The sequence below is a fragment of the Pleurodeles waltl genome, chromosome 8, assembly GCF_031143425.1.
Source record: "Pleurodeles waltl isolate 20211129_DDA chromosome 8, aPleWal1.hap1.20221129, whole genome shotgun sequence".
In the NCBI taxonomy this organism is placed as follows: Eukaryota; Metazoa; Chordata; class Amphibia; order Caudata; family Salamandridae; genus Pleurodeles; species Pleurodeles waltl.
The window spans coordinates 349,815,642-349,842,449 of NC_090447.1; the positions used below are offsets into that span (position 1 = coordinate 349,815,642).

The 26,808-nt window shown below is 43.7% G+C and overlaps 1 protein-coding gene across 2 annotated transcripts in view; it reads left to right on the top strand.

The window, feature by feature from the left end:
- MED14 (mediator complex subunit 14) overlaps positions 1 to 26,808 on the top strand; it is an 801,766-nt gene that overhangs the window by 463,583 nt on the left and 311,375 nt on the right. For both annotated transcript variants that reach the window (XM_069204216.1, XM_069204217.1), the window contains exons 18-19: positions 21,282 to 21,428; positions 21,523 to 21,614. In XM_069204216.1, coding sequence (XP_069060317.1) covers positions 21,282 to 21,428; positions 21,523 to 21,614 — 239 coding nt within the window. The remainder of the gene's footprint in view (positions 1 to 21,281; positions 21,429 to 21,522; positions 21,615 to 26,808) is intronic.

Here is a 26,808-nt window from a genome sequence, read left to right on the forward strand (position 1 = left end):
AAGGGAACCGCAGATAGTTACTGAGGGCCGAGCTAGCTCTAATAACCACATTAGAACTGCCTTAGATGCAGCAGACACAGCAGCAAGGGGTAGTAGAAGGCAGGTATGGTTAAGAACTTCAGGGTTCAAACCAGTACTCAATATGCCTCTTGATAAGCAACACTTATTTGGCCCAGAAATAGATACCACCTTAGACAAATTAAAGAAAGACTTTAATACCGCTAAGGCTACAGGTGCCCTTTACACTACCCTTAATCAGAAAACTTTTTGTAGACCTCAGTTCAGAGGTGGTTTTATACCATCAACCTCAGAGCCGTCCACATCCCAACACAAACAAGGACAACAATTTTACAATAGAGGCTCTTTCAGATGCTCTTACAAAGGAAATAACTTTAGAGGTAGAGGTAAATCCACCACCACAAGAGATTCCCCCATCTCATCCAAACAATGGCACAACATTACAACAGGTCAATGGGTGATGTCAATTATCCACAATGGTTATTGCCTAGAACTCATTTCTACTCCACCAAACATCCCCCCTCGCTCGCACAGGCTTTCTCTGGAGCACCTAAACTTATTACAACAGGAGGTACAATCACTCCTACTCAAAGGTGCAATAGAGATAGTACCTATATCCCAACAAGGGGCTGGGGTATATTCTCTATACTTCCTCATACCAAAAAAGTACGATACTCTAAGACCAATCCTGGATCTCAGACCCCTCAATCAGTACATCCTGTCAGAGCATTTCCACATGGTCACTTTTCAGGACGTCATTCCCCTGCTACAAAAACAAGACTACATGACAGCATTAGATTTAAAGGATGCTTACTTCCACATTCCCATGCATCCAGCACATCGCAAATTTCTAAGATTTGTGACAGCAGGCAAGCACTACCAGTTCAAAATACTACACTTTGGAGTAACAACAGCACCAAGGGTATTCACCAAACGACTCGCAGTGGTTGCAGCATACCTCAGAAGGCAACATATACATGTCTTTCCTTATCTGGACTACTGGCTCATAAAAGCCAGCACCATTCAAACCTGTCAACAGCACACACAGCACTCAGTGGATACCCTACAAAATCTAGCGTTTGCAATCAGTTACCAGAAATCTCATCTGCAACCAACCCGAATACTACCATATCTGGGAGCAATTCTGAACACTCAGCCAGAATTAGCGTACCCAAACCCACTGGGAATCCAAGCTTTCCACAATCTCATATCTCAACTACAGTACAATCACACTTACACAGTAAGGTTTATCATGAAACTTTTAGGAAAGAAGGCATCATACATAGAAATATTACCCAATGCACGTGTAAACATGAGACCCCTACAACAGTGTCTCTCGCAACAATGGTCTCAGGCACAGGGTCAACTTCACGGTCTGTTGTTGTTGGACCACCAAACTTACAACTCTCTGCAATGGAGGAATCACACCAACTTATCAAAAGGGTGGCCATTTCAGGACCCTCTGCCAAAGACCATAATCACAACCGATGCATCAATGATAGGTTGGGGACCCCATCTCAACAACCTTACCACATAATGGGAATGGAACTTAATTCAACAAACTTATCACATAAAAATTTGGAATTGCTACCAGTGTTCCTAGAACTCAAAGCTTTCCAAGCACAGATTATGCACAAAACAGTATTGATAAAGACAGAGACAATATGACCACAATGTATTATCTGCAAAAACGGGTTGTTTACGTGCCCCCTGCAGAGATTCACCATCAAACACTCCTATTATTAAACAGATATGGCCACTATCTTAGCAACTGTGTTGGCTGTCAATGAGAAAGTTGATCTAATTTGAAGGGTTAAGAGCTACATATAATGCTGGTGCCCCCTCCACCCTCTTGTCCTTTCCTGTATTGTTTTTGCCCTCTCCCACTTCCTTCTGTGTTTTTACTAGTCCCCTTTCCCCCTCCAGGCAGAAAGTAAGCGATATGACCAGGCCAGCACTTGTCATGTAATAGCACCCTGTAAATGTCGTCCTTCCCAACTGATATTCTTCCTGAAGTTCATCTTTCATCTTGTGACTTCAAGTCTGTGCCTGAATACAACTCGCCTAAGGTGGGGGATGTATTATCATTAAATCATTTAAAAGGTAAATCATGGATGCCTGGTGGGAAGTCAGGATTATCAGTTCGGGGTGACATTAAGGGGTGGGGGGAACGAAGTAGCACCAGCCCTTCGTATGATCAGCAGCCTGGTGTCTTAACAGGATCTGTGTGGTTTTCAGCATTTGAAAACCCCCTTTTCTCTAGCAATCAACAACATAATGCCTTCCCCAACATCCACCCCCTACATCCCCCCATCCATCTCTATACCCCCCATACTGGTCTCTCTGTGGGAGTCAACGAAGATGTGTAAGGGGATCTTGGAGGAGTGCTGTTTGACCTGTACTCAGCTTTGGAGATATAAGCCCATGTTATAGAAATGCAGACTCTGCCCCCATTTACACACTCCTGCACAATTTTAAGGTGTAGTTAATGAAGATTTCATAAAAGTAAAGATGGGAATCTACCTTGCTCTTGCACCTTCCAGTCTGGAAATATTAAAATGGATTCCGGACCTCCTCAACTGTAATTTCTTCCTTCTTGACAAGGAGGTTATCCCTATCTATATTTGGGTGATAGTTGAGATAATTGTCTTGTTGTTCCAAAGAAAGAACCTCACCAGCCAGAAGAGCGTCATAGAAAGTAGTGTAACACTTCAAGATTTCTGATGTGGAGGTGTAGCGTGTGCCTTGTGCATCCTTGATTTTATGTATGTGTTTCACATTCGTGTCTGCCAGAGCTTGAAGGCTAGTAACCAATCTTCCTTACCCCCCTTCCCATAATACTGTTACTGTATGTACAGTAATCTTTTAGTTGCAATTTTCATTAATAATTGGTCTAACTCCCCTCTCACTTTGTGTATGGCCCTTTGTGTGCGAAACAAGGTGTTATGTTTGTGCAGTGGTTGCAAACTGCGCAGCTCATCTTCCAATTCCAGTCTCTTTTGTTTTCCCAGCCTCTCAAAAGTAGGTTGTGAGGTATCAGTGTATCACTTCCCCTAATGCCTTATAGCCGTCTGAATTTTACAGGGACTGTGAAAAACAGTTTTAAATTTCTTCAATTTATTTGTGGGTTCATTGAGTGAGGAATACTACAATGTGGTCAGTTTTGCGCCGTGATACACTTGAGGGCTGCCATTTTTGTTAGCAGTTTAGTGTTCCGATTAAGGGTTTGCCAAAGGGTGTGCCAAAAGCAAGCCCATCTGTGTCCATCCGCCCACCAAACGCGCCCAGCACCAACCATGCTGCCGGTTGCATCTTTGAGCTGACGGAAGGAAAGGATTAGTCAAGAGAGCAACTAATATACATAGGTAAGAACTGCATCAAAAATAAACTGAGAGAGAAAATGGCTACTATGGAGCTAGGACCCATTAGCTCAGAGGCCAGATAAGCTAAGATGTGGGCTTATGAATGCACGGTCGGTGGTGAAACAGACATTAGAGATTAATATGTTATTAAAGATTAATGATTGGGACATTTTTCACTTTATCATGGCAGTTTTTAATTTGTAGGCAAAGCAGGAGATGTGCAATATTTTAAAGATCTGTGCGGTTCATGTGAAACCACTGGACTACAACAGTTAGGTGCTAGGACCTACTCATCAAGGTAGACATACATTAGATCCCATTTTTGCACTGGAGGATTTTATCTCTGTGGGCACTATTATTTCTTTGAGTTGGACAGGCTATACTCTGGTGTTTTTCCATATTAAGGAACTTAAACATACTTCTCCGGACATAGGTATGGCCAAGGCAGTTCCACATAGAGTTTGGTCTACATTGGATTAGAGAGTAAGAGCCAAATAAGGCCTTAGGCTCCTTGGTATACAGAAACACTAAAATAAACTAAATTAGGATGTAAAAAGCTGGAGAGGAAATGGTGTACATTTTATTAAGTGGAGGACAAACTACAAATAAAAGCTGCTTTAAATGGATACAATAAGAATGTGTGTAAGGCTAAAGAGTTAATATGTCTTGATCCTTTTAGAACACTCCAGTAGCTCATAAAGATATTTGACAGCGCCCAGAAGTTATCTGACCCAGATTGTACTATACAAGTGGTCAAGCCCTCTCAGGCTCTCTGTGATAAAATATCCAACTTTTTTGAGAGTAAGATTTAGAACATCATGTTAGATATAAAGTCTACTAGTTCAGTGCCCGGTCCGTCACTGGAGGAGCATGCAACCTTAGATGATATCACTGTTTTGTGCACCAGTAAGTTAGATTCCTTTGAATTCGAATTGATTACTGAGGAAGCCCTTAGTGTAATGGTGATATGTATTTCATCAGGTTCTCTACTAGATCCATTACCTCCCACATTCTGGAAATTGTTAGCAGATGATCTGTATTCATCGTTATTAAGGATTTGTAATCAGTAATTGGAACAAGACTGAGTCCTGCATACGTGGAGAAGAGCGCTAATAACTCCATCACAAAAAAAAAAAAAAAAAAAAGCCCATAGCAGATCCCTCCGTGCTTAGCAACTATAGACCTATATCTCAATTACTGTTCCCAGTGAAAACTCCTGAACGATATGTCAGTAACAGACTGTCAACATATTTGGAAGACCATGCCCTCTTAGAAGAGGACTAATCTGGATCTAGGCCAGTGCATGAGACTGAATCTTGTTTTGGTTCTGGCCTCGATGAGCTGCAGATGACAGTGGATAGAGGTCAAACAGCTCCCTTGATGTTACTTGACCTATCAGCCGCATTGAATATGGTTAACTATAAGGTACTATTGTTCAGATAAGCAAAGATTGGGGTTGATGGACAAGTGCTTGGATGGATTGAACCCTATCTGAAAAATAGAACTCAAGCTATTTCACTCCCTCCGTTTTGCTCTTGAGTTCAGAGTAGGTAAATTTGTAGTGCCCCAGGGTTTAGCCCTAAGCCCAATCCTTTTTAACATCTGTTTGCACCCTCTAATGACCCTTATTTGATCTCACAGAATTAGTTTAATTAACTATTCAGACAACACACACTTTATTCTTTCATTAGATAATGCTAGGCCAAAGCTGTTGTACTCTTTTCATAATAGTTGAGGATTGTTGCAAACTGATCGAGCAACAACTCCTTAAAGTTCAAAGGTGATTAAACTGAAATTCTTTGCTACTCAGCTAGCAAAACTAATGGACTTCCTTCCAGCTGTTGGCTGTGGACAAACCGCGACAACCTAGCTGTATCACTGATAGTCTGCAATCAAGGGGGTTTATTTGATAGTAAGTTAGCACTGAAGAGTCCTCTTAATAAGACTGCGGCAACGTGTTTTGCATTGCCCCGTGATTTAAGGTACAATTTTACCTTTTTTACCCCCGTATGCAAGGGCATTGGTAGTACAGTGTACTAGCCTAAGCAGACTTGTTCACTGCAACACCCTTTTATTAGGAGCACCAGAAGTTTTAATTAAAAGACTTCACACAGTACAATCAACAGCCGGAAATCTGGCGCAGAATAATTCAAGATTCTCTTCATCCTCTAGAGCAGTAAAAGTGATGCGTTGGCTTCAGTAACGGAAAGGATTGCATTTATATCATTATGTATAGTTTTTAGAACAATCTAGAGAAACGACCCTATGTCGCTGCAAAGAAAATTTAAGCATTATACCGGCAAGAGATCTTTGCTTTTTCCTTAATTTCAGAAAGCTGGAAAGAGGTGTCAAGCATTTTGTCAGGCCCGCTCAACTCTGGAACAACTTACCAGCTTCCTAGAGAGTCAGTGATGACCTGCTTTAATTCACGAAAGCATTCAAACCTGGTTATTCCCTTTATAAACTTACTTAAAGTGTCTCATGGCCTGAGTAGTAATTTCTAAAATGCGAGCACCAAGGTACCTTTGAACTGGAATCACACTAGGACTTATTTCTTCATTATAATTTTCTAGAAAATAGTGATCTAGTGCTTCTTGTGTGCATCACCTGACCACCCTTTCTTGTTGCTGCTGTGCTCATAAACCATTGTCTGCATGTTTGGCAGTATTGCTTCACTGTCCTTAAGTGCAGCCACACCAAGGCGTGTTCAGAAAATTATGTAACCTATGTTGGTGTTGATGATTCATGCTTGCAGGGCTCTGGATGTGAGAAAGAAGTTTATGCTTGGATAAGATCTATGTACATTTGAGTAAAAGGCATAGTCCTTCTCTCCCTGGTGTTTTACTTTCCCGATATCCTCAAGATTAACATTCGTCAGTACTTGGATAAGAGACATGGTGGTTCTAGGACATACAAAACTGGATTGGTGTCTATGTTCTTCAGGATGGAGAATCACTTTAAAGTCGTTTCCCATCAAAATGTGGCCTTTGGTGAAGTGTGCTACTGTCAGGAGAAATCATCAAAGAATTTTTCTTTGTGTTCATTGGGTGTCTATATGGAGTAGATAGTTCGGAGGAGACCTCCCATCCTGCCACTAAATAGAAGCCCATTGGCCTTCTTTATCTGCCTGCTTTGTGATTAGATCGAAGGCCCGTACCCTTTTTATGAATATGGCTGTTCCCTTTGTTTTTGAGGTATTGATTGCATGAATCTGGCAGGGGAACCAGTAGGATCTCAACCTTGATTCATCCTTTGAGAGAAGGTGGGTCTACTAAAGGAGAACTATTTCTACTTTTTTGTGTGTGAGTCATTGTAAGAGTACAATCCTTTTGATCTGAGAGTAAAGGCCGTGGACATTTAGCATTACGATTGCGATGTCCGTCATGTCAAAATGTTGGGTCTTCTATGAACAAGGAAGCAAAGCATGATTCAATGCGGGGTACTCCTCTACCTCCTTGTTCAGTATATGAAATGGGCAGAGCTTGCACAGCATATGGGTTGAATGGTGTAGTGTGATCAACATGGCAATGTTTAGGTGGTAAGTATGTACTTAGGAAGCTGTAAGTGGTGCTAACATAACGTATCAAGAACCCAAAACTGAGTAAGTAAAACAGAAACAAAATACACTGTCTAACAGCCCAGAAGTCCGGACCATAGATGTGGTCCGGATTGTAAATGCAGGGGAGTGAGCACCCAATGTCAGTGGAGGATCCCTGCCAGTGTTACTGTTGGTTATTTTTTAAAGTTATAGTTTTGTTGTTGGACACGGATCTTCAGTTTGGCTGGCCTCTCTAGTATTTGGGTGGAATCTCTTTCTGGCAAAAGGGGACAGCCAAGAACAGGACAGACCACCATCTTGTTAGAGTGCAGGATCAGGGCCTCAGCTTCTTGTCAACATGAGGAAATGCTGTGTAGAGATGCCCATTCCTCATTTTTAAAGGTGGTCTTGTGGTCTATTTTGTCACTGCTTCAGTCGTCTCCATTGTTTGCAGTGTTTTTTTGTGTTGGGTGTACGCCATCCTTCTTGAAATACCTCCTATGTAGGTCATTTGTTTACTAAATGCTCCTTGACCATTGTGAAGCCCAGAAGAGTATGCATCTCAGCCGCCTCTCGGAATCTGGGCTGCGGGTGCCATCGAGGGTGAAGAGAAGGTCAAAGTGAGGTAGACATCTGTGTGAATTCCCTGCTTCACACCAGAGTGGTTGGTGATACGTCTTTGCAGATAGTTAGTGTGGCGTCTCGCAAAGCAGTTGGCTCCAGTCACCAAGCAGCTAGAAGGAAAAGCCCTCTGGTGAGGACATCTGGAGTTAAAGTCCTTTTTTTTTTTTTAAATGAATAATACTCTGTGGGTGTGGTCAAAGGGGCATCTGTTCTGGACATGTGGTTGTAGAATATGGTGTAATGGAGCCGGGGCATAGTGTTTCTGTTCTTTGGTAGATAGTTCTTCACAAGTGGCTGTAAAGCAGATATTGTTCTTCTGAGAGAAGTTTTTAAATTCCTTACGTCTAATTTTTGGTGAATATAGAGTGCAGAATGCTTCGATAAGCTGCTTGTCTACTTTTCTGATGCCTCAAAAAAACTTTATTTACCATGTACTAAAACTCTAGATGATCACTTCAAAAGCATTGTGTTATTCAGCTAGTCTGGGAAATACATCTGCAGTTGTTTCCCGAATTGCCAATAAAGAATTTTCATCCTAAGCCTAACCCACCCCCATCAGATCATCACTAGGATTAATGCTCTATTAACTACCTTTCAGTCTCTGCAGAAGGCCCACTGATACTCCTTCACAGAAAAATGGCCTAATCAAAGGTATTTCAGGGAAATTAGCAGAGTCCATTGTGGCCCTGGTCATTTCTTCAAACTTGGGTTCTCAGTGAATCACCCACAGTTCTCTCAAGTAGCCTGTCATGAATAACAAACTCCATTATTGAGAGCGATTTGGCCTTTTGTCAAACTAGGGGTGAGCTGTGAGCTCCGTTCGGGGAGTCTGCGGAATTTTACCCGGTTCCAAAAAACTTACGGAGTTGAGTTTTTTTCTCATTCATGCTCACCAATGTTAAGTTGGCTACAGAGGAAAATTTTACTCCATACCACTCCCAGCGAGATTTCTCAAAGCGAGCGGTCGCGGATGGTCGCTACCACCTGCGTTGAGAAAACTTCTGTTCGCATTAAGGTAGCTGCTGCTTGCATAGAATATCTACTCGAGCAGTAGAAAAGAAGGGTGCAGTGCTATTAGCGCAGATTTTTCAGCACAAGCCAAACACCTGCCGCAAAAAATTGGTGCAAACAGAGTGACCTAAAGCACTCCACTGCTTGTGGAACTCAGTGTAGCGTGGCAGAGTTTTTTGGTCACTTCGGAGAGTTCCTCATTGCGGAACTCCGCCCAGGCCTACTGGGAACTACTTTGGGGAAGCAGTTGTGACTGCAGGGATCTTTCGTAACACAGATCACCCGTGCTAAGGGCCATATGAGATCATTTGCTGGTCATGTAGTGCAAGCCTCTCCAGTCCATATATTTCTAGTGCCCATCGTGAGATGGTGTGTGGGTTCTCCCAGTACACTGGGCTGCACCTCCTATGGCTGAAAATTGTGTACATAACCAATTCATCAGAGGTGCTTGGTAAGGTGCATGTGTACGGACAAATTTGTCCGTAAACATAAACGTTTTGATCAGGAAGAATATTTTCTGATCTTAAAATTCTTCCTTCCGTTGGTTAAATTCAGTGGCAGTGGTCACCCAGCATAACACCAGAAACCTCTTTTCCACATTCAAAAGCATGCAGGACTAATTCCATGCAACTTTGCTGTCAAGCTGGAGAAATTTTAGAGCTTGTCATCACTGAAAGGGTGTTCCTACTGGTCTCTGGGGATTGATATCAAGTGAGTAAATAGTCCAGGAAGCATATTCATCTGCCCCACCCACCTCCGGCATGTTCTCAACTTAAGAGTTCAAGGTAAGTGTTGTTTTCCTACTAGATGAGCAAATACTTAGCCTTTCTTGAGGAATTTCTTATGCTCATTTAGAGAGGGAAGATCTTATACATCTTTTGTGCTACCCATCTGATTCCAAGAGTTATCCATAAAATGATGGACTGCCACTGCTGCACTTCCATTCTTGCCTTGCCTACAGAGCATGTATTCATGAGCTAAATAATCGAGATTTAATTTGCATCACCAGTGGGGTTGACATCATCCTCGCCAGCGAGATTGGGGAACCCTCGATCAGCCAAGGGAGGAGGCTCCCAATTAGGATCACAAAGATCCTGGGCAGCGCGTCCGCTCCACAGGCGAGTTTCTGTTTTAGCACCAAGTTTACCCGTCTTTTATACCGTACACCACCTCAAGAAGAAGGTTTTAGGAACCCCTCTACTTTCTTATGAAATTAAATGCTGGCTGTACTTTGTTTGTGTCAAAAACACCCAAAGGAGGTGGTCAAGCTCCCAGTGTTTGTTCTGAGACAGACTGGTACATTCCTCTGATTTAAAAAAATAAATAATAAATAAATAAATAAAAAACGGTCTCAGCCTTGTGAACTCGTATATAGTCCGCCTCCCCATGATATGTTCCAGCACTGTCCTGTTCTTCGCCAGTGAAGAGAAAAACATGTTTTGTAAGGAAAAAATACCTGCTCTGCCATGCAACTGCAGCAGGGCACAAGATGGAATAATTCGCAAAACATGGAGTCGATGGTGAAATGATGGCTAAAACTAAATAGCATTGCAGCCTGTCAACTATAAAGCCACGACTGGAAGCTGGAGAAATGTTCACCTATCCTATATGCTTTGCTTACAGTGTGTTTATTCTGATATTCCTTTATTTTAAATTACATTGTTTACAAGGCATGTTCCCTCTGTCTCATTGGGCAGTTCCTATTGCATGAGGGTGTGTCTTGCTACTGCACGTCACCGTGTGCTTTTTCAAACATACATTACAGTGTGCACCACTGACATGGGACGCATTCCTACTGCACGTCGGCGCATGCTTTTTCAGTTGTACAACACACACTGCAAATTACTGTGTGTTTTTGCACCGAACATCCCCTCGTGATCTTTCTATTGCACATCACAGTGTGTGTCCCACGAGTAGAGATGTCATTGTACACTCTTGACACAGAGCACTTTGCAACTGCTTGATAGTGTTTGCTTTTTCTAATGTTCGCCACAGTGTAACTTATGCGTTGAACATTAATATATGATTTTGCACCATACATCACCGCATGCGCTTTACATTGCACATGACAGTGCGCGTGCTAGGAGTACGGATTTAAAGTGAGACATAGACGTTGAACCGTGAGTGTGGGCTGTAAGTTGAAGATGGAGAACAGCTGCTTCTTTTAGGAGGGGCATGTTTTCACAGGAGCGTCTTCCAGCCAGTCTCGGACTATTTAAAGTATTTATAATCCGTCAATCAACCTCACCATCTATATACCAAAGAAAAGGGGTCCGGAGAGATACAGAGGTCAAAGGGCAAACCTCAGGACTGGTGGGGAGAGTAAATCACAAAAATTAACCCACAGCAGCGTCATCTCGAAGCAGACATTAATCCACAGTCTTCCAAAAAACAAGGGACCCCAGACATGGCTTTGTGAGTGTTCAAAGACTGAAAAGAACGGGGCTGTAACTGCCACCACCCCACTTTAACCTAAATCCTCTGAGTATATCTAGTGTGCAGGAACGGTAAATAGTGAGTGTACATGCAAGTCTGACTGTGTGTGTGTGTGTGTTTGTGGGTCATTTTGAATGTGAACACTGCATCCTTGTACAGGGTATTATGTCCTTGATTTTTTGTAAAAGTCTTTTACATCCATGCTAACTATGTCTGCACTACAGAAAAACAAATAACAAAATCTGGGAAATCCAATACATCACTCCTATTAATGTTCTTATCTTATTTTTCAAGTTACAGCATGTGTTTTTTAATTACCAGGGCAGCATTCACAAAAAGAGAGCGAAAAAGTCAACAGTCCCCTCCTTGGTGTCCATTGTCTTGCAAGGTCAAATGACTGGGTTTTTTAAGCTGCCCTTCACTTACTGATTTTCACCCCCTCCCCACCGCTGATATAGTTAGAGAAAATAACAACTCGTCATAACGGGCTTTCTGGTTAATAATAAAATACGCTGCAGGAAGGGCCTGTTTTAATTCACTGGATAGTCATTGTAAAGCGCCACAAACTGCACTCCTAGGCACTGGATTGCATCTGTATAGTAAGCGTTTTGCGGTTTACATTACAGCGCGCAGTAAATCAGCAATCCTCTCTATGGTCTCCATTGCAGTGATCTCTGCATTTAAATGTGTGTTCCAGTCGGTTAGCTTAGTGGGTTGAGTGCATGCAGCAGTTGGTGGTGGGTGGGGGGTAGGGGGTGTAACATGCAAGTAACGAGCATGAATTCCACTAAGACACTACCCTCTGTTCCTGAGAGGTGAACAAAGTAAATATCATTATTTACTAGGTAATTTTGGCAGCATTGGTTAAAGGGAATTGACTTATTTCGTATTGTGTTCTGCTATCAAATGGTAAATTTAATTAGGGATGCCTTGTTCATGTATGCTCATGGTTACAAAAAGTAGTAAAGGCTCACCATCTGGTAACGCATTGCTGAAAAACATTAACATTAGCTGTCCCATTGCCGAGACTGATTGGCTTCACCAATGATTGTTATGTACCTTTATGCATAATTTGCATTAGATAGTCTTGAAGTCAGATATGCCCTAGGTTTTTACTTTGGTAGAGCCAGTTCTGTGGTAATTTGGCCAGCGCTGTGTGACCTTTAAAGGCAGTGATTGTGGCTAAGCTTCAAGAAAGGCGACCATTGCTAGAATTATTGAATCCGGGATCTCCTTTTGCTGTACTCTACAAGAGACAGCATATTCGTCCGAGGTTCAAGCATGCTCCACCATTGGTAAGAAAGCCTTAGTTGAATTCTTCATTCAGGCACTAATGTGTTAGAAAGGTATGCAAGGTTATTGAGTTTATCTACCAAACAGGCATTGCGATCTCGAGGCATTTGAGCCAAAACTTCTATGAAACTTGTTTGCTTCACTACTCTGGCTTCTTTTCCTACCTTTATTGTGTGTGCTGTAGAATCGACCCAAGCGTTGAAAGTAGGAAAGTACTGTGAAATTACCTTCACAGTGCCTGTTACATATAGTCTGAAAGCCGTCCCTCATTATCAACTCTACTCTTAAATTAAATCCCTCCTGCTAAAACTTTAGCCACTGAACTACAAAAACCGATTGGATACTTTTACAAGAAATAAACTGACAACAATACCTTCCTGCGTAAAAGACTGAGTTTCTTTCTGCACGTCAGTATGAGAACGGGAAGACAAATTCTCAAAGGAACGCTAGCACCCCTAGTTGGCTAGGGTAGAAAGTCTGTGGACAAGAAACATGTCTCCTTAAAAGTACCAACTCAAGGTAGATAAAACTATCTCATTTTCCAGCTTAACCAGTAATAGTATTTGTCATTAAAAACAAATAGGATGAGTTCCATAACCTTGTCAGCTTTATTGATTTTTTTGGGAAAACTTTAAAAAAGCAACTTCCTATTTCCACCTGTAGTTCTTTGAAATATTAATGGCATTTTGACATCTCACCATAATTTTTTTCCAGCAGTCTGTTACATTTCAGTCTCTAAAATTGTAGTTGTGGGTTACACCTTCTGTGGTTACTTAGTAAGAGTACACAACTGCATTGGCAAAGTATGAGGCATTATTCCACATAAGGGTGCACCCTAAGCTGTATTCAGAAAATCTACCCTAGGTGCTGCATACACTAGGTTATATTTTCTGTTATTACACGGCTCTTTACTGTATTGTAAACCTGAGCTTCAGTTAACTTATGTCATACAATACATGGTATTTGTTCAGTAAAGGCCCTGCTAGAAACTCGATGAGTCACAGCACTGACGCCTGTATGCCTAGCTGACCTTTCTCAGTAGAGTGCCAGTATAACGTCCCGGATGATTTGTAGACGAAGGCAACTGCGATTATGACTTCTGGACTCTCTCCAGTTATTTCAAGTTTATTTGGTATTCTTTTTCACAGTCCTACTTAATTGTGACAAACCAATTTACAGTGTGTGTATATTCTGCAGGTCTTAACTGAGCTTCTCGGTTTTATTTTCAACACTGCAAACCCTACCAATGCCAAACACTTTCATCTTGGGTCTCTGAAACGTTTTAGCGCCTCTTTAGTTAAACATCTCATCAAATTGTGATGCAAATCGCCAGTGTTGCAGTACTTGAGTGGTTTTGTGTCACAGATGATGATTGAAGTTTTCAGCTTCCTCTTGCAGCATTCTTCCTAAATTCATACACTAATTGCTGGTGATCAGAGTTTGCCTGCTTTTGACTCACATAAGGCTGTTGGTGACATGCTGCAGGAAGCTGGCCTGGTGTGTGGTGGGTACCCTAGGTACTTACACCTCATACCAAGTCCAGGTATCCCCTCTTAGTGAAGTGTAGGCAGTGTCTAGAAGCCAGGCTGTCTAGAGGTAGCTGTGGATGAACAGCCAAGGCTTATCTAGGAGACAACCCAAGGTTATGCAATACCACTGTAGTCACATAGCACTTACACACATGAAAGAAACACACAGTGTTACAAAAAAATAAAGGTACGTTATTTTAGTGACACAATACCAAAATAAAAAAAAAGGCAATACTCCCTTAGGAGGTAAGTAAACACACTAAGGTGGTCATTATGAGTTTGGCAGTACTGCACCACCAGACTGGCGGTGGCAGTAACACTACCGACAGCGTGGCGGAGCAGTACCGCCAAATTATGACCATGGCGGTGAATGGGCTGCAACGCAGCCAGTTCACCACCTGTACCGCCAGGGCGACGGGACTACCGGGCCGAAGGTGTACCACCTTCGGCCCAGCAGTCCACCTTATACCGCCAACAGTATAATGAGTCTCCTTTCTGCCAGGGATTTCCAGGCGGCAACCCTGCCAGGAAATCCCTGGCAGAAAGGATACTGGCGACAGGAATTAATATTCCTGTCACCAGTATGCTCCACTCCACCCCTTCCCCACCTCCCAAAACAGCTGCGGCCCCATCCCACCCCCAAACCCTGTAGATACCACCCTGAACCCCTAACATACCCCTTGCCCCCCATCCATGCATGCACACACCACACACTCACACATCCACACACACACTTTCGCACACATACCCGTGTCCACGACACCCCCACCCCCCACTGACACAAATTCACACAGATACACGCACACAAACACCCTCCCCTCCATTCACACATACAACACTCAACACACCCACACCCCCTCCCCTGTCGGACTGTCACCTTAACTGTTCACAGTGGTCATCTGGGAGGGAACTGGGTTCTTGGGGCCTGCTCCGCCAGCACCGGCCTGCCACCACAACACCACCACGCTGATTACAAAGTTGTAATACAGTGGGCAGTGTTGTGATGACGTAGCGGTGCCAGCGGAGCAACCTCAACTAGAACGCCGACCACCAGTATGGCTGCTGGCGGCTCTCCGCCCAGTTTATGGCCGAGAGCTGGCAGGAGTCATAATATGGCAGTCTTAAGACCGTCCTCACTGGCAGTCTCCTGGCCGATGTTACTTTGGCGGTCAACTGTTTTGACTGCCAAAGTCATAATGAGGGCCTAAATATGTACACTAGTAATCAGAAATAGGCATAGAAAAGGTTAGAAAACAGTGCAAATAGCAATAACCAATTGTGACCCTAGAGGGAGCCCAGAACATATACTAAAAAAATGGAATGTGAATGGAAAGTAACTCAGTACCCCCCAACGACCAGGAAGGCAAGAGTAAACCACTGGAATTTTCCCAAACCACCCAAAAGGAAGGAAAAGAAGACACCTAGACAAGACTGCAAGAAACCAGCATGGATTCCTGGAGAAGAAGACCTGTGGAAAGAGGGGACCACATGCAAAAGTGTCAGTAGAGTCCAGGAGGAGTAGGAGTTACCACCCACCCAGCTGTACTTGCTGGTGTTGGTCGACGGTGAGGAAGAACAGGTCAGCACTGCAGCCCTGGAGCCGGAGAAGAGTTCCTGATGGATGCAGAAGATGTCCGATGCTGAAGTGAAGATTGCAGATGGGTGTCTGTGCAAGAATTTCACCGACAAACCTTGTCAAAGTCGTGGTTAATGGAAAAGTGGTGCTGCCGGGGACCAGGAGGGGGAGTCACAGTGGACTCTGTGTCGCAGAGAGTCCACAGGAGCAGAGGCAGCACCCCAAGGAGTCCCACAGGACGGGGACACAGAAGTTGCAGAAGAAGCCCACGCAGCACAACAGAAAGGGACCCACGCAGCAGGAGAACCACTCAGAGGGCTGTGCTTTGCAGTAAGAAGTGCTGGAGCTACACGTTGGCTGAAGATCCCTTGAAAGAGATTCAAACAAGCCTTGGCATCTACAAGAGACTGGGTGCACGTGGGTACTGTCCTGCATGGGAAGGCAAAGGCTTACCTCCACTAAAGTTGGACAGCTGGCAGAGAGGACCAAGAGGACTACTCCGGACCACCACCCGTGATGCCGGATCCATGCAGCTCAGCAGGAGAGGGGATCCATGCAGCTGGTCGTCACTTGTTGTAGGTGCCTGCGGTTGCAGGGGAGTGACTCCTTCACTCCAAGAGAGATTCCTTTTTCTTCTTGTGCAGGCTGAAGCGTTGCTGTCTTCTGAGGATGCACAATCGGGGGAAATGTTGCAGTTGCTGGCAGGAGCCCTGTATACAGTGTTGCGAAAGAGTTCCTCTTGGAAGAAGCTTGTCGGGTACTGGAGTTTCCAGTCGCAGTTCTGGAGGCCAGAAGTCGAAGTAGAAGTTGCAGAGGAGTCCTGCTGGAATCTTGCAAGCCGAATCTGAGGACCCTCCCAAGAGAGAGACCCTACATAGCCCTGAAAGGGGAATTGGTCACCTAGCCAGTTAAACACCTTTCAGGAGGAGCTCTGACATCACCTGTCTGGCCCGACCATTCAGATGCCCCCAGAGTTCCTTGCCAACCTTGAAAACAAGATGGCAGAACCCAGGGACCCCCTAGAGGAGCTCTGAGCACCACCCCTGGGGTGGTTATGGACAGGGGAGTGGTCACTCCCCTTTCCATTGTTCGGTTTTGCGCCAGAGCAGGGACTGGGGGTCCCAAAACCGTTGTGGACCGGTTTATGCGTGGAGGGCACCAAATGTGCCCTTCAAAGCATAACAGTGGCTTGGGGAGGCTACCCCTCCCAAGCCATTTACACCTATTTCCAAAGGAAGAGGGTGTTAACCTCCCTCTCTCAAAGGAAATCCTTTGTTCTGCCTTCCTGGTCTTGATTAGATCAAGCAGCAGGAGGGCAGAAACCTGTCTGAGGGGTGGCAGCAGCTTGTGCTGCCCCGAAAACCCTCTGACTGGTGGTAGCAATGCCGGGGGTCCTCTAAGGAGCCCCCAGAGTGCATGGAATCATACTTGCAACAGTATTGGGGTATGATTCTGACATGTTTGATACCAAACATGCCAAGGTTCGGAGTTACGATTATGTAGCTGAAGATAGGTAGTGACCTATGTCCAGTACACGCATGAAATGGCATCTCCGCACTCACAAAGTCCAGATAAATAGATCTGGAGTTTGTGGGGACACCTCTGCTAGTGCAGGGATGCCCTCACACACAGGTACCTGCACTCTACCCTCAAATCTGAGAGGACCTACCACAGGGGTGACTTACAGTGACCTGGTGCAGTGACCAGGCCTGTAGAACCCTTTGCATAGAGTCCCTATGGGTGGCAGAATAACTGTTGCAGCCCATAGGGGTCCCCTGGTACCCCAATGCCCTGGGTACCACATACTAGGGACTTACATGGGGGGACCAGTATGGCAATTGTGGGAAGAAAAGGGTACAGTTACCAAGTTAGAAGGGAGAGAGCATAGTCACTGGGGTCCTGCTTAGCAGGATCCCAGTGAACACAATCAAACACACTGACAACAGGCAGAAAATGGGCGTAACCATGCCAAGAAATAAGGCACTTTCCTATGCATGCGTTGTTAGGTCGAGCCTGCAAGTGCTTTGACTTGTTAAAAGTGTGGTGGGCTTTTAACTACGCTCACCTCACGCCCATCACTTTAACTCGTTCATGGTCTTGCCTTTCAAAAATCACTTGATGTCATTGGTAATTGCTTTAGGTCAGTCCCGCCTTGAGGATGTTTTTGTCACGGCTTGTAGACTTACCCTCTTACATGGATTATTGCACGATTGCTGATATACTTCAGCGTGGGCAAACATTTTCTTTTGTCTCTCCCCTTTGTGCTGCATGACAACCATGGTGTTCACAGCACGAAAAGGCACAACCGTGTGAACTCCATCTGGAGTACTGATCATATTGTTTGTTCACAGTTACCTAATCAGAGTAATTTCTTGTGGCTTTCCTCTTAAAACACTTGAAATAGGTGAAATATTTTCTAAATCAGAAATACTTAAAGCAAAAGCGCCTTTCCCAGCACAGCGGGAGAGCCGATATTACAATATTCACTACACTGTTAAACTCATCCCATAATGCTTTGCAAGCATCCTTTTTTAAAACAATTTTGCTCAAAACTCAGCCTGTTGTGGTTCTAGGATAATGAGACTACCACCAAAACGTTCACAGCAATGTGTTCTGTCTGACTACATCATCTTTGGGTCCCCACACTGTTAGTGGCAACCCCAAAATAATAACACCTCCCACCATTCAGTGTCTGTTTACCCTTTGTCATGGCTAGAACTTTTGTATCATAGCTGAGGGTAGGTAGTGTTTTAATCCCTTCGCTGCCAGGCCTTTTCTTCCCACAGGTGCCAGGCCATTTTTTGGCTATATGGAGCAGTTCGCACTTGGGCCCCCATAACATTTTATCCACATAAGCTACCCACGCCAAATTTGTGTCCTTTTTTTCCCCCCAACATCCTAGGGATTCTAGAGGTACCCAGACTATGTGGGTTTGCCTGGAGGAGACCAAGAAATTATCCAAAATACAGCAAACATTTCGTTAAAAAAAAAAAAAAAAAATGGGAAAAAAGTGCTGCAGAAGAAGGCTTGTGTTTTTTCCCCCTGAAAATGGCATCAACAAAGGGTTTGCAGTGCTGAAATTACCATCTTCCCACCTTTCAGGAACAGGCAGATGTGAATCAGAAAACCACATTATTCAACACAATTTTGGCATTTTACTGAGACATACCACATTTTTACTATATTGTGTGCCTTTAGCCTCCTTCCAGTTAGTTACAGAAATGGGTGTGAAACCAATGCTGGATCCCGGAAAGCTAAACATTTCTGAAACGTAGACAAAATTCTGAATTCAGTAAGGGATCATTTGTTTAGATCCTACAAGGTTTTCCTACAGAAAATAACAGCTGAATGAAATTGAGGTGAAAAAAACTGCAATTTTTCTCCACGTTTTACTCAAACTTTTTCCTGCGATGTCAGATTTTTTAAAGCAATATACCGTTACGTCTGCTGGACTCCTCTGGTTGCGGGGATATATAGTGCTCGTAGGTTCATCAAGAACCCTAGGTACCCAGAGCCAATAAATGAGCTGCACCTTGCAATGGGTTTTCATTGTATACCAGTTATACAGCAATTCATTTGCTGGAATATGAAGAGTAACACAAAAAGGTACCAGGGAAACCTTTGTATTTCCAAAATGGGCACAAGATAAGGTGTTGAGAAGCAGTGGTTATTTGCACATCTCTAAATTCCGGGGTCCCCATATTAGCATGTGAATTACAGTGCCTTTCTCAAAAAGACGTCTTTCTTACACACTGTCTTAAATTTGGAAGGACAAAATGTAGAGAATGACAAGGGGCAATAACATTTGTTCTTCTATTCAGTGTTCCCCTAAGTCTCCCAATAAAAATGGTACCTCAGTTGCGCGGGTAGGCCTTGTGCCTGCATCAGGAAACGCAACATAGACACCACATATTTACATTAAAATCTGATGTGTTTTTTGCAAAGTGCTTAGCTGTGGATTTTGGCCTCTAACTCAACCGGCACCTAGGGAAACCTACCAAACCTGTGCATTTTTTAAAACTAGACACCTAGGGAAATCCAGAATGGGGTGACTTGTGGGGCTCTCACCAGGTTCTGTTACCCAGAATCCTTTGCAAACCTCAAACTGTAACCAAAAAAACACCTTTTCCTCACATTTTGGTGCCAGAAAGTTCTGGAACCTGAGAGGACCCCCATATTTCCTTCCACCCAGCACTCCCCCAAGTCTCCAGATAAAAATTGTACCTCACTTGTGATGGTAGGCCTAGAGCCCGCGAAAGGAAATGCCCCAAAACACTATGTGGACACATAAAAATGATCAAATACAAAACTACCTGTTTTTGCGGGGGAGAGGCACCTGCGTTGGTCTTGGGCTCAGCCGCCATATATGGAAACCTACCAAACCCAAACATTTCTGAAAACTAGTCACCCAACGGAGTCAAGGGAGGTGTGACTTGCGTGGATCCCCCAGTTCTTTCTTACCCAGGATCCTCAGCAAACCTCAAATTTAGCTAAAAAAAAGAAATCACATTTTCCCCACATTTCTGATTGGAATCACCACACCAGCACAAATTTCCTACACCACAACGTTCCCCTGAGTCTCCTGGTAAAAATGATACCTCCCCTTTGTAGGTGGGCCAAGTGTCTGTGACAGGGAAGAGCCAAAAACATGTAGAAAATGAGGGGGAACCAATAGAGATCCAAAGGGCAGTTTGGAAAAAAAAATGTAGGCTCACAATTGGGGCAGACTTTTTATCAGTATAGATGCGACAATGCTGGGTGGTAGGAATTTTGTGGATTCTTGCAGATTCTGGAAGGTTCCATCACAAAAATGTGTGATTTCCAGCAAAGTTGGATGTTTGCAGGGCATTGTGGGTAAGAACATGGTGCGGGGTGCATGTGAAGCACATCAACCTGTACTCACCCAGATGTTTTGTTTTCAGATGTGTCTAGGTCTTGTAGATTTTTCTACATGGCAGCGTCCCAAAGTCAAAAAAGTGCAGCCCTCACCATTCCAAGTGGGACGATTTTGAGAGTTAGACAAGCTCTCATGGTCCAATTGCAAAACCAAAACCCCAAATAATCAAATGTCCTCTTGCTTGCTGTGGGATAAGATGTTTTAGTGTGTTGTGGGAGAGCTGAGAGACTGTTACCCCCTTCAGTTGGGGTGGGGGCATAACCATGCCCATACTGGTTGGTAGTCACCACCTCAGTATTTTTTTTTGTATTAATTCTCTGGCATCCAGCACGCTTAAAATAAAATAAATTTGCCCCCCAGGGAAGCGACCCTTGCCTAAGGGGTCGCTCCCCTTGCGTGAAATTGGCACCAAAAAAAATCCCTGGTATCTAGTGCTTTCTCCCCTCCCCCCCCCTTGGGGGCAGATTGGCCTAATGAAAATAGGACGATCTGCCCCCGAGGGGTGTAGAAATGGGCTAAAAATAATTTGCCTCCCCTTATCAATGTAAACAAACTAAAAAAAAATCCCTGGTGTCTAGTGGCTTCTGTCCCCCAAACCCCCCCCCCCCCCCCTCCCTCATTATAGGCCGATCTGCCCCGGGGGGGGGGGGGGGGCAGAAATGGCCTAATAAAATTATTGCCCCCTGCAAAGCGACCCTTGCCTAAGGCATCACTCCCCTTATAAAACCCCCCAAAAAAACATCCCTGGTGTCTAATGGCATTCCTGCAGCACAGTCGCTATGTGATCGTGCTGCAGGAATGCTCAGGGAGCCATGAAAAGGGAAAGAAAAGCCTTTCCTTCCCTTTTCATGCCTCTCTGACCTACCCCGCGCCTGACTGGAAAAGAAACAGAAGTTTCTCTTCCGATCGCGCTGTTCCTTAACTGCAAGTATTTCTCTGTTTCAATTTCAGTTCCTTGTAATACACTGTTCGTTTATTTCCTTTGTTTACCTTACAGGCCCAACACGTCACGTTTACCTGACTTATGAAAACCCTCTCTCTGAACCAGTTGGTGGGCGTAAAGTTGTAGAAACGTTCCTCAATGATTGGAAAAGCATTGCCCGATTGTATGACTGTGTTCTGGAATTTGCTCGATCCTTGCCAGGTAAACACTTCTATGGTTATGTTTCTTTCCCTGCCGAGGTCTATTTCTAGCATTTGTAGAAGGATAACAGACTTTTTCTTATTTCCTTCCCCAGATATTCCACCTCATTTAAATATTTTCTCAGAGGTCAGAGTCTACAATTACCGCAAGCTTATCCTTTGCTATGGGGCAACCAAGGGAAGTTCAGTGAGTAACTGAATACTTGATTTATTTTACATTCACTACCCTTTTTCTTTATTTGTGTAATTTTTACTTCTAGAGCATCATGCGGCATATAGCTTGCAGTATTTCAGTTTTTACAGTATATTATGACAGAAACGTCTTCATGGGTTTTCCTCACAAAATAAACTCAACTTCCTTTATTGTGCAGTGATTCAATCCATACTTATATATTGAAACAGGATACGCCGCATGCATAGTTAATCATATGTAGAGCAGTTCAGTGATACAGCTTACTTCTCATGAGTTTAAAATTAAGAGTCAATTATGTATTCTATTGTATAACGAGAAGCATTTGCTAAAGGCTAGCACGAAATGTCTATTATTCTAAGGCTAGTTTAGGAGAGTCATGGCGGCTAGAACAAAAGGTGCAGGCAGATTAGGTGCAGCAGGCAAGTCCAAACTGCAGCATGTACTTTAGTGGAACAACAGTCTGACTTATAATGGCCCACTAAGTGAAGATCTAGGTTTAACGTTATTGGCACTAAATTGGGTAAATTCATTCTTTAGAATAAAGTCAGTTATTACAGTGAGAAACATTAAATTAATTGTTTTTGGCCACGTCCTCCATTGAAGCTGAAGAAATATTTTTTTTCTTCCTTAACTGAGGATTGGCTATCTTTTTACTGTTTTATTTTGAAGTGTTGTTGCACACAAAGCTCCATATTAGAGTAGTTAAAGAGCACCAACAGTAGTGGGTGTTACAGGCAGTGGCAGATGGAAACAAGCATTTGCAATGCAATAAGTCTTTAATTTTCTTGAGTTAGAGCTATTGACTTTGAAAATTCATAACAGGACTTTGCTTGCCACATAAATTGGTCAACCCTGCCTCATAATTTTGCCTTTTCCTGCCATATAATTCCAGGGGCCCAGCATTTAACAAAAGCACTTCCATTTACCTTTGTCCTCCATATTAAAAAATACACAATTATCATATAAACCTTTATCAGAAATAAATCTTTGGCATTGGAGTCTAATGCTCAAAACACCATAAGAAAAATATAATTTCAGACGTATTGGAGGGAGAAAGGAAAGACGGAGTCGAAGTAAAGATGGAGAGGACAAGTGGCGAAGTAACGGTGTCATGGGCCCTGGAGTAAGAAAGGAAAATGGTTGACTGCAATTTCAGTAGGAAAATACAGCAGTAATTATAGTTGATTGCGGTCCATAGGTCTCTGGGCCCCGGTGACACTGACCTATTGCTCCATTGATAACTAGGCCTCAGGATTGAAAGCGGATGGGACAGCAAAAGAGAAGCAAAAGGAATTCAACATACAAAAGGAAGAAAGATAAGGGGTCACAAAGAAATAAAAGAAAGAAGGGAAAGAAGGAGAAAATGAAAACACAACTGAGAGAAGAAATAGAGCAAACTTGTGATACAAAAGAAAAAAGGGAAGGAAGCTAGTGAACAAAAGAGAAAGAGAAAAATATAATGAAAGAAGTGTGAAAAGCAATAGAAAAATGAATATTAGAGAAAAAGAGAGAGATGGTGAGCGTAACAAGCAGCGAAAGAACCTGGGCAAGTATGTACTGACACATTTCCCACAGACACAGAATGGGAAAACCATTTTGTCACCTTGGGTCCTTACAAATAACTTGTGGCTTCCACATACAGATGGGAAAAAGAGGGATTATAGTAAAACGTGACTTGACAGACAAAGATAAGAAAAACACCAGAGAAAGGAAAGAAGAAAGATCTTTAAAAAAAAAAAAGGATGCATACCCAGTCAAAGGAAAGAGCAAATAAAAATAACAACGAAAGAATGATGGGAAGAGGCAAAAATAGTAAAAGAATGAACGCCTGATTAAAAAAAAGAGAGGAACGAAACAAGGAAAGAAATAACGTTTTTTGCAAGTATAAAAGAGGAGATAGCAAGAGGAAGAGGGAAATTAAAAAAAGGGAGAAAAGTAGAAATAAACAGTTGGAAGAAAGAGCGAAACTGTTAATGTGTGGATTTTAAGAGCTGAATAGAGAAACCTTGGGGAGAAAGAAAACATTGAGTAAACAGAATAAAGGAAAGAACTGAGTGAGACAGGTGAAACAGACCCTCCCAAATAAAGGTGCCAGCTAAGAATAGATTTAATTGGCTCCCCCCCATCCTCAAACAGACGTCAGAGTGTGGAACAGCAGGGGACACTGCAGAACAGATGAAGGTGCATAAGAGTTGTATGTGAACCCCGGGACAGCAATATTGGGGCGCTTCAGATCAGGAGTGGGGGTATAGACAGAGCTGTGTGCCAGCCCAGTGGTGGAATAACAGAAAGGCAGCGGGTAAGGAATGAGAAAAGGAGCACCGTGTAATTCCTGGTGTTGGAATAATGGGGCATTGCAGATTAGGGTTGAGGTGCACTGACAGAGTTGTATGTGGGCTGCAGTACTGGAATAGTAATGGCACACAAGGTCAGAATTGAGATATGTTAATTGAGCTATGTATGGAACCTATTACTGGAGTGCCAGTGTTGCCAAGTGTTAGCCTGGAGGTGTCCTGGTGAAACAGCGAGAGGAGCCTCTTGTGGGAGTGGCATTGCCTCTGAACTACTGAGGCGAGGAGTCCTGAAGGGCTTGTGTGTGACCCTTAGTATTGAGTAGAAATGTGCACTGAATGTTAGAATTGATGGATTCTGGTAGAGGTGTGTTCTCATCAACAATGGTGTTGGATGTTAGACTTGAGGTGCACTGGCTGAGCTGTGTATTGTTCTTATGGGTCCAGTGTTGGCTTGGCAATGGGACTGAATAGTAGAATTGAGCTGCTGTAATGGAACTGTATGTGAACAAGTTCCCAGTATAGGAAAGGAAGTGACCTTGCAAGGGTAGAACTGAGGTGCACTGATAGAGCTGCGCCCGAGGTCCTAGTACTGTAACAGCAGAGTGTACAGACTTTAAGAACTGAGGTACTCTGGCAGACAGCGTGTTCGGGGTTCTGGCACGGCTGAGGGCTTGGAATGTGTGAACTGAGGTGCACTGATGGAACTTCGCCTGAGGTCCCAGTACTGAAGCAGCAGGGTGTACTGACTGCAAGAACTGAGGTGATCTGCCAGACAGCGAGTGTGGGGCTCCTGGCAAGGCTGAGGAGTGTGTGAACTGAGGTGCACTGATGGAGCTGGGAGTGGGATCCCAGTATAGAGCAGAAGTGGGCACTGTCTCTAAGGATTGCGGAGCCCAGGTAGAGCTGGGTGCCTAGGCTATAAACAATTACAAGTGATCCTCCTCCCTCACTCTCAGCATACAGGCAGGCACACTTGATAAAGAAAATCCAAGCCAAGGAAGGGCGGAAGGCAGGCAGCGGAGTGGTTGCAGAGAACCCTCAAAGACCAAATCTGACCACGATAACAGCCTGATTTATAGCCTTTTTTTACAGCTAAGCTCAGAAGAAGAATGCTCTACAAATGAAATTGGAGGCTTCCCTGGACACGAGCAGGAAACAAAGTAAAAAAAAAAAAAAGTCCCCTACAGACCAGATAAAGAGGGCAAAGTGTAATTTTACAGTATTTGGTCACTGGTCTCACACAGAAGGAGGAGGGACAAAGAGGCATGACTGACCACTAGCAAGCGACGATTTTTAAACAACACTGAAACTAACAAATTAAATAGCTGGAAGACCACAGAAGAAGTATACTTAAAAGTATACAAAAGGTCGAACACTTACGCTCGACCTACAAAGGATTGTGTGAATCAAGCCAGGCAGATATGTACAATGTTGTGCCTAGTCTAGTGTATCACCATGTGCTAGAACAGAAAGCCTGTACGAACAAGACCATTTTTTAGGTCTCTACTCGACAGCGCATGCGCTGTCTCGAAGAGACATGTTGTATATACTTTGTGGGCTTGAGCCCGCCCATAAGCTACCTATTTCCTATCATCGCTCTACTAATCTTTCTCCTCATTTGTCCAGGGCATGCATATGTCATGCCTCGTGCTTTGTTTAGCCCCCCCCCTCCCCTCCCCGAGAGCACCGACCAAGCACTATATAAATACACTGGTCACCATTTTAAGATCTGGTCAGGAACTTCTTTGCTGTTTCTAGTGGGGCACTTGAGAGGAGTACTTGTGGGTTACTGAACTCTGCTTTAAACAGCACTGTAAATCTTGTTATCTGGTTACATTTGCTGTGCATTGAAAAACCGAGATCAAATGTCAGACACTGTTTTATGTCTTAGTGTTGCTTGTAATTCCCACCCTACTCCATGCCCCCTCTCTCGTTGAGGCTCCCGCACTTTTATCAAATCTGCAGAAAAAGGAAAATACAAATATTTGAAAGTAGCATTAACTGCTGTAAAAATAGGAAATAAACAAACCCTGCTGTTAAATGCATTATCAGAATTCACGTTATGAAGTGAGGCCTGTGCAGTGGTGTCACTCAGCCTGTACACAGGTATGTGAGATACACGCACTCCCCCTCAGATTACGGTATTTACTCCAGGGTCTGCCGTCTCACATCCGTGCCTCACTTACCACTGTCTATTTATTGTCTCTTTGAATTAAAGCTGCCAGCGGCTAGATGGCTGTTTGTATGCAGTAAATGTTGAGATGTTATTTTTATGAAGATGAATAGTTGACATTCCCGCAGACATTTCCTGTCCTCATTCTGAGCCAACCCCCCAGCTGTAGCTTTCTCCAAATCCCTGCACTTAACTGGTTGCTGGCTAATGAACGAAAAATGTTTTTGTTTAACAAAGCAGTTGTGCGCAGTTGTGCAGTGCCTCACTGTGCTGCTAGAGGTCTCCTAGATTTAGGCTCTGGCACTGAATGTACAACTGTGCAGTACTCCATGCTGGTACGAGAGGCCCCTTGAGTCCTGCACCCCCTCATCCCTACCCACTCCTTCCGTTGCTCCCAACAAATCTCTGCACCACTGATGAAAATTGGAGGAACCACAGAGAAATACTACCTAGTGTTAAAAGCAAGGATGGCTTGAGAATGTAAGCCTAGTCTTTGAATATTTGGGGAAAGTGTGTTTGTGACCTTTCTTATTTTATGCCAATGGGAAGTGCGTATGCTAGAAGAAGCTGTTATGCAAAAGAAAGACTATAATAAAAAGCTTGACTGACAAAGCTTAACAGACAATCACCAGCTGTGTATGTACTGCAGTGCAATATGGAATCTAGAAGTCCTGAGAATCGGGCATCGGCACTCCACACACAGCAGTGCAGTAGCTTAGGC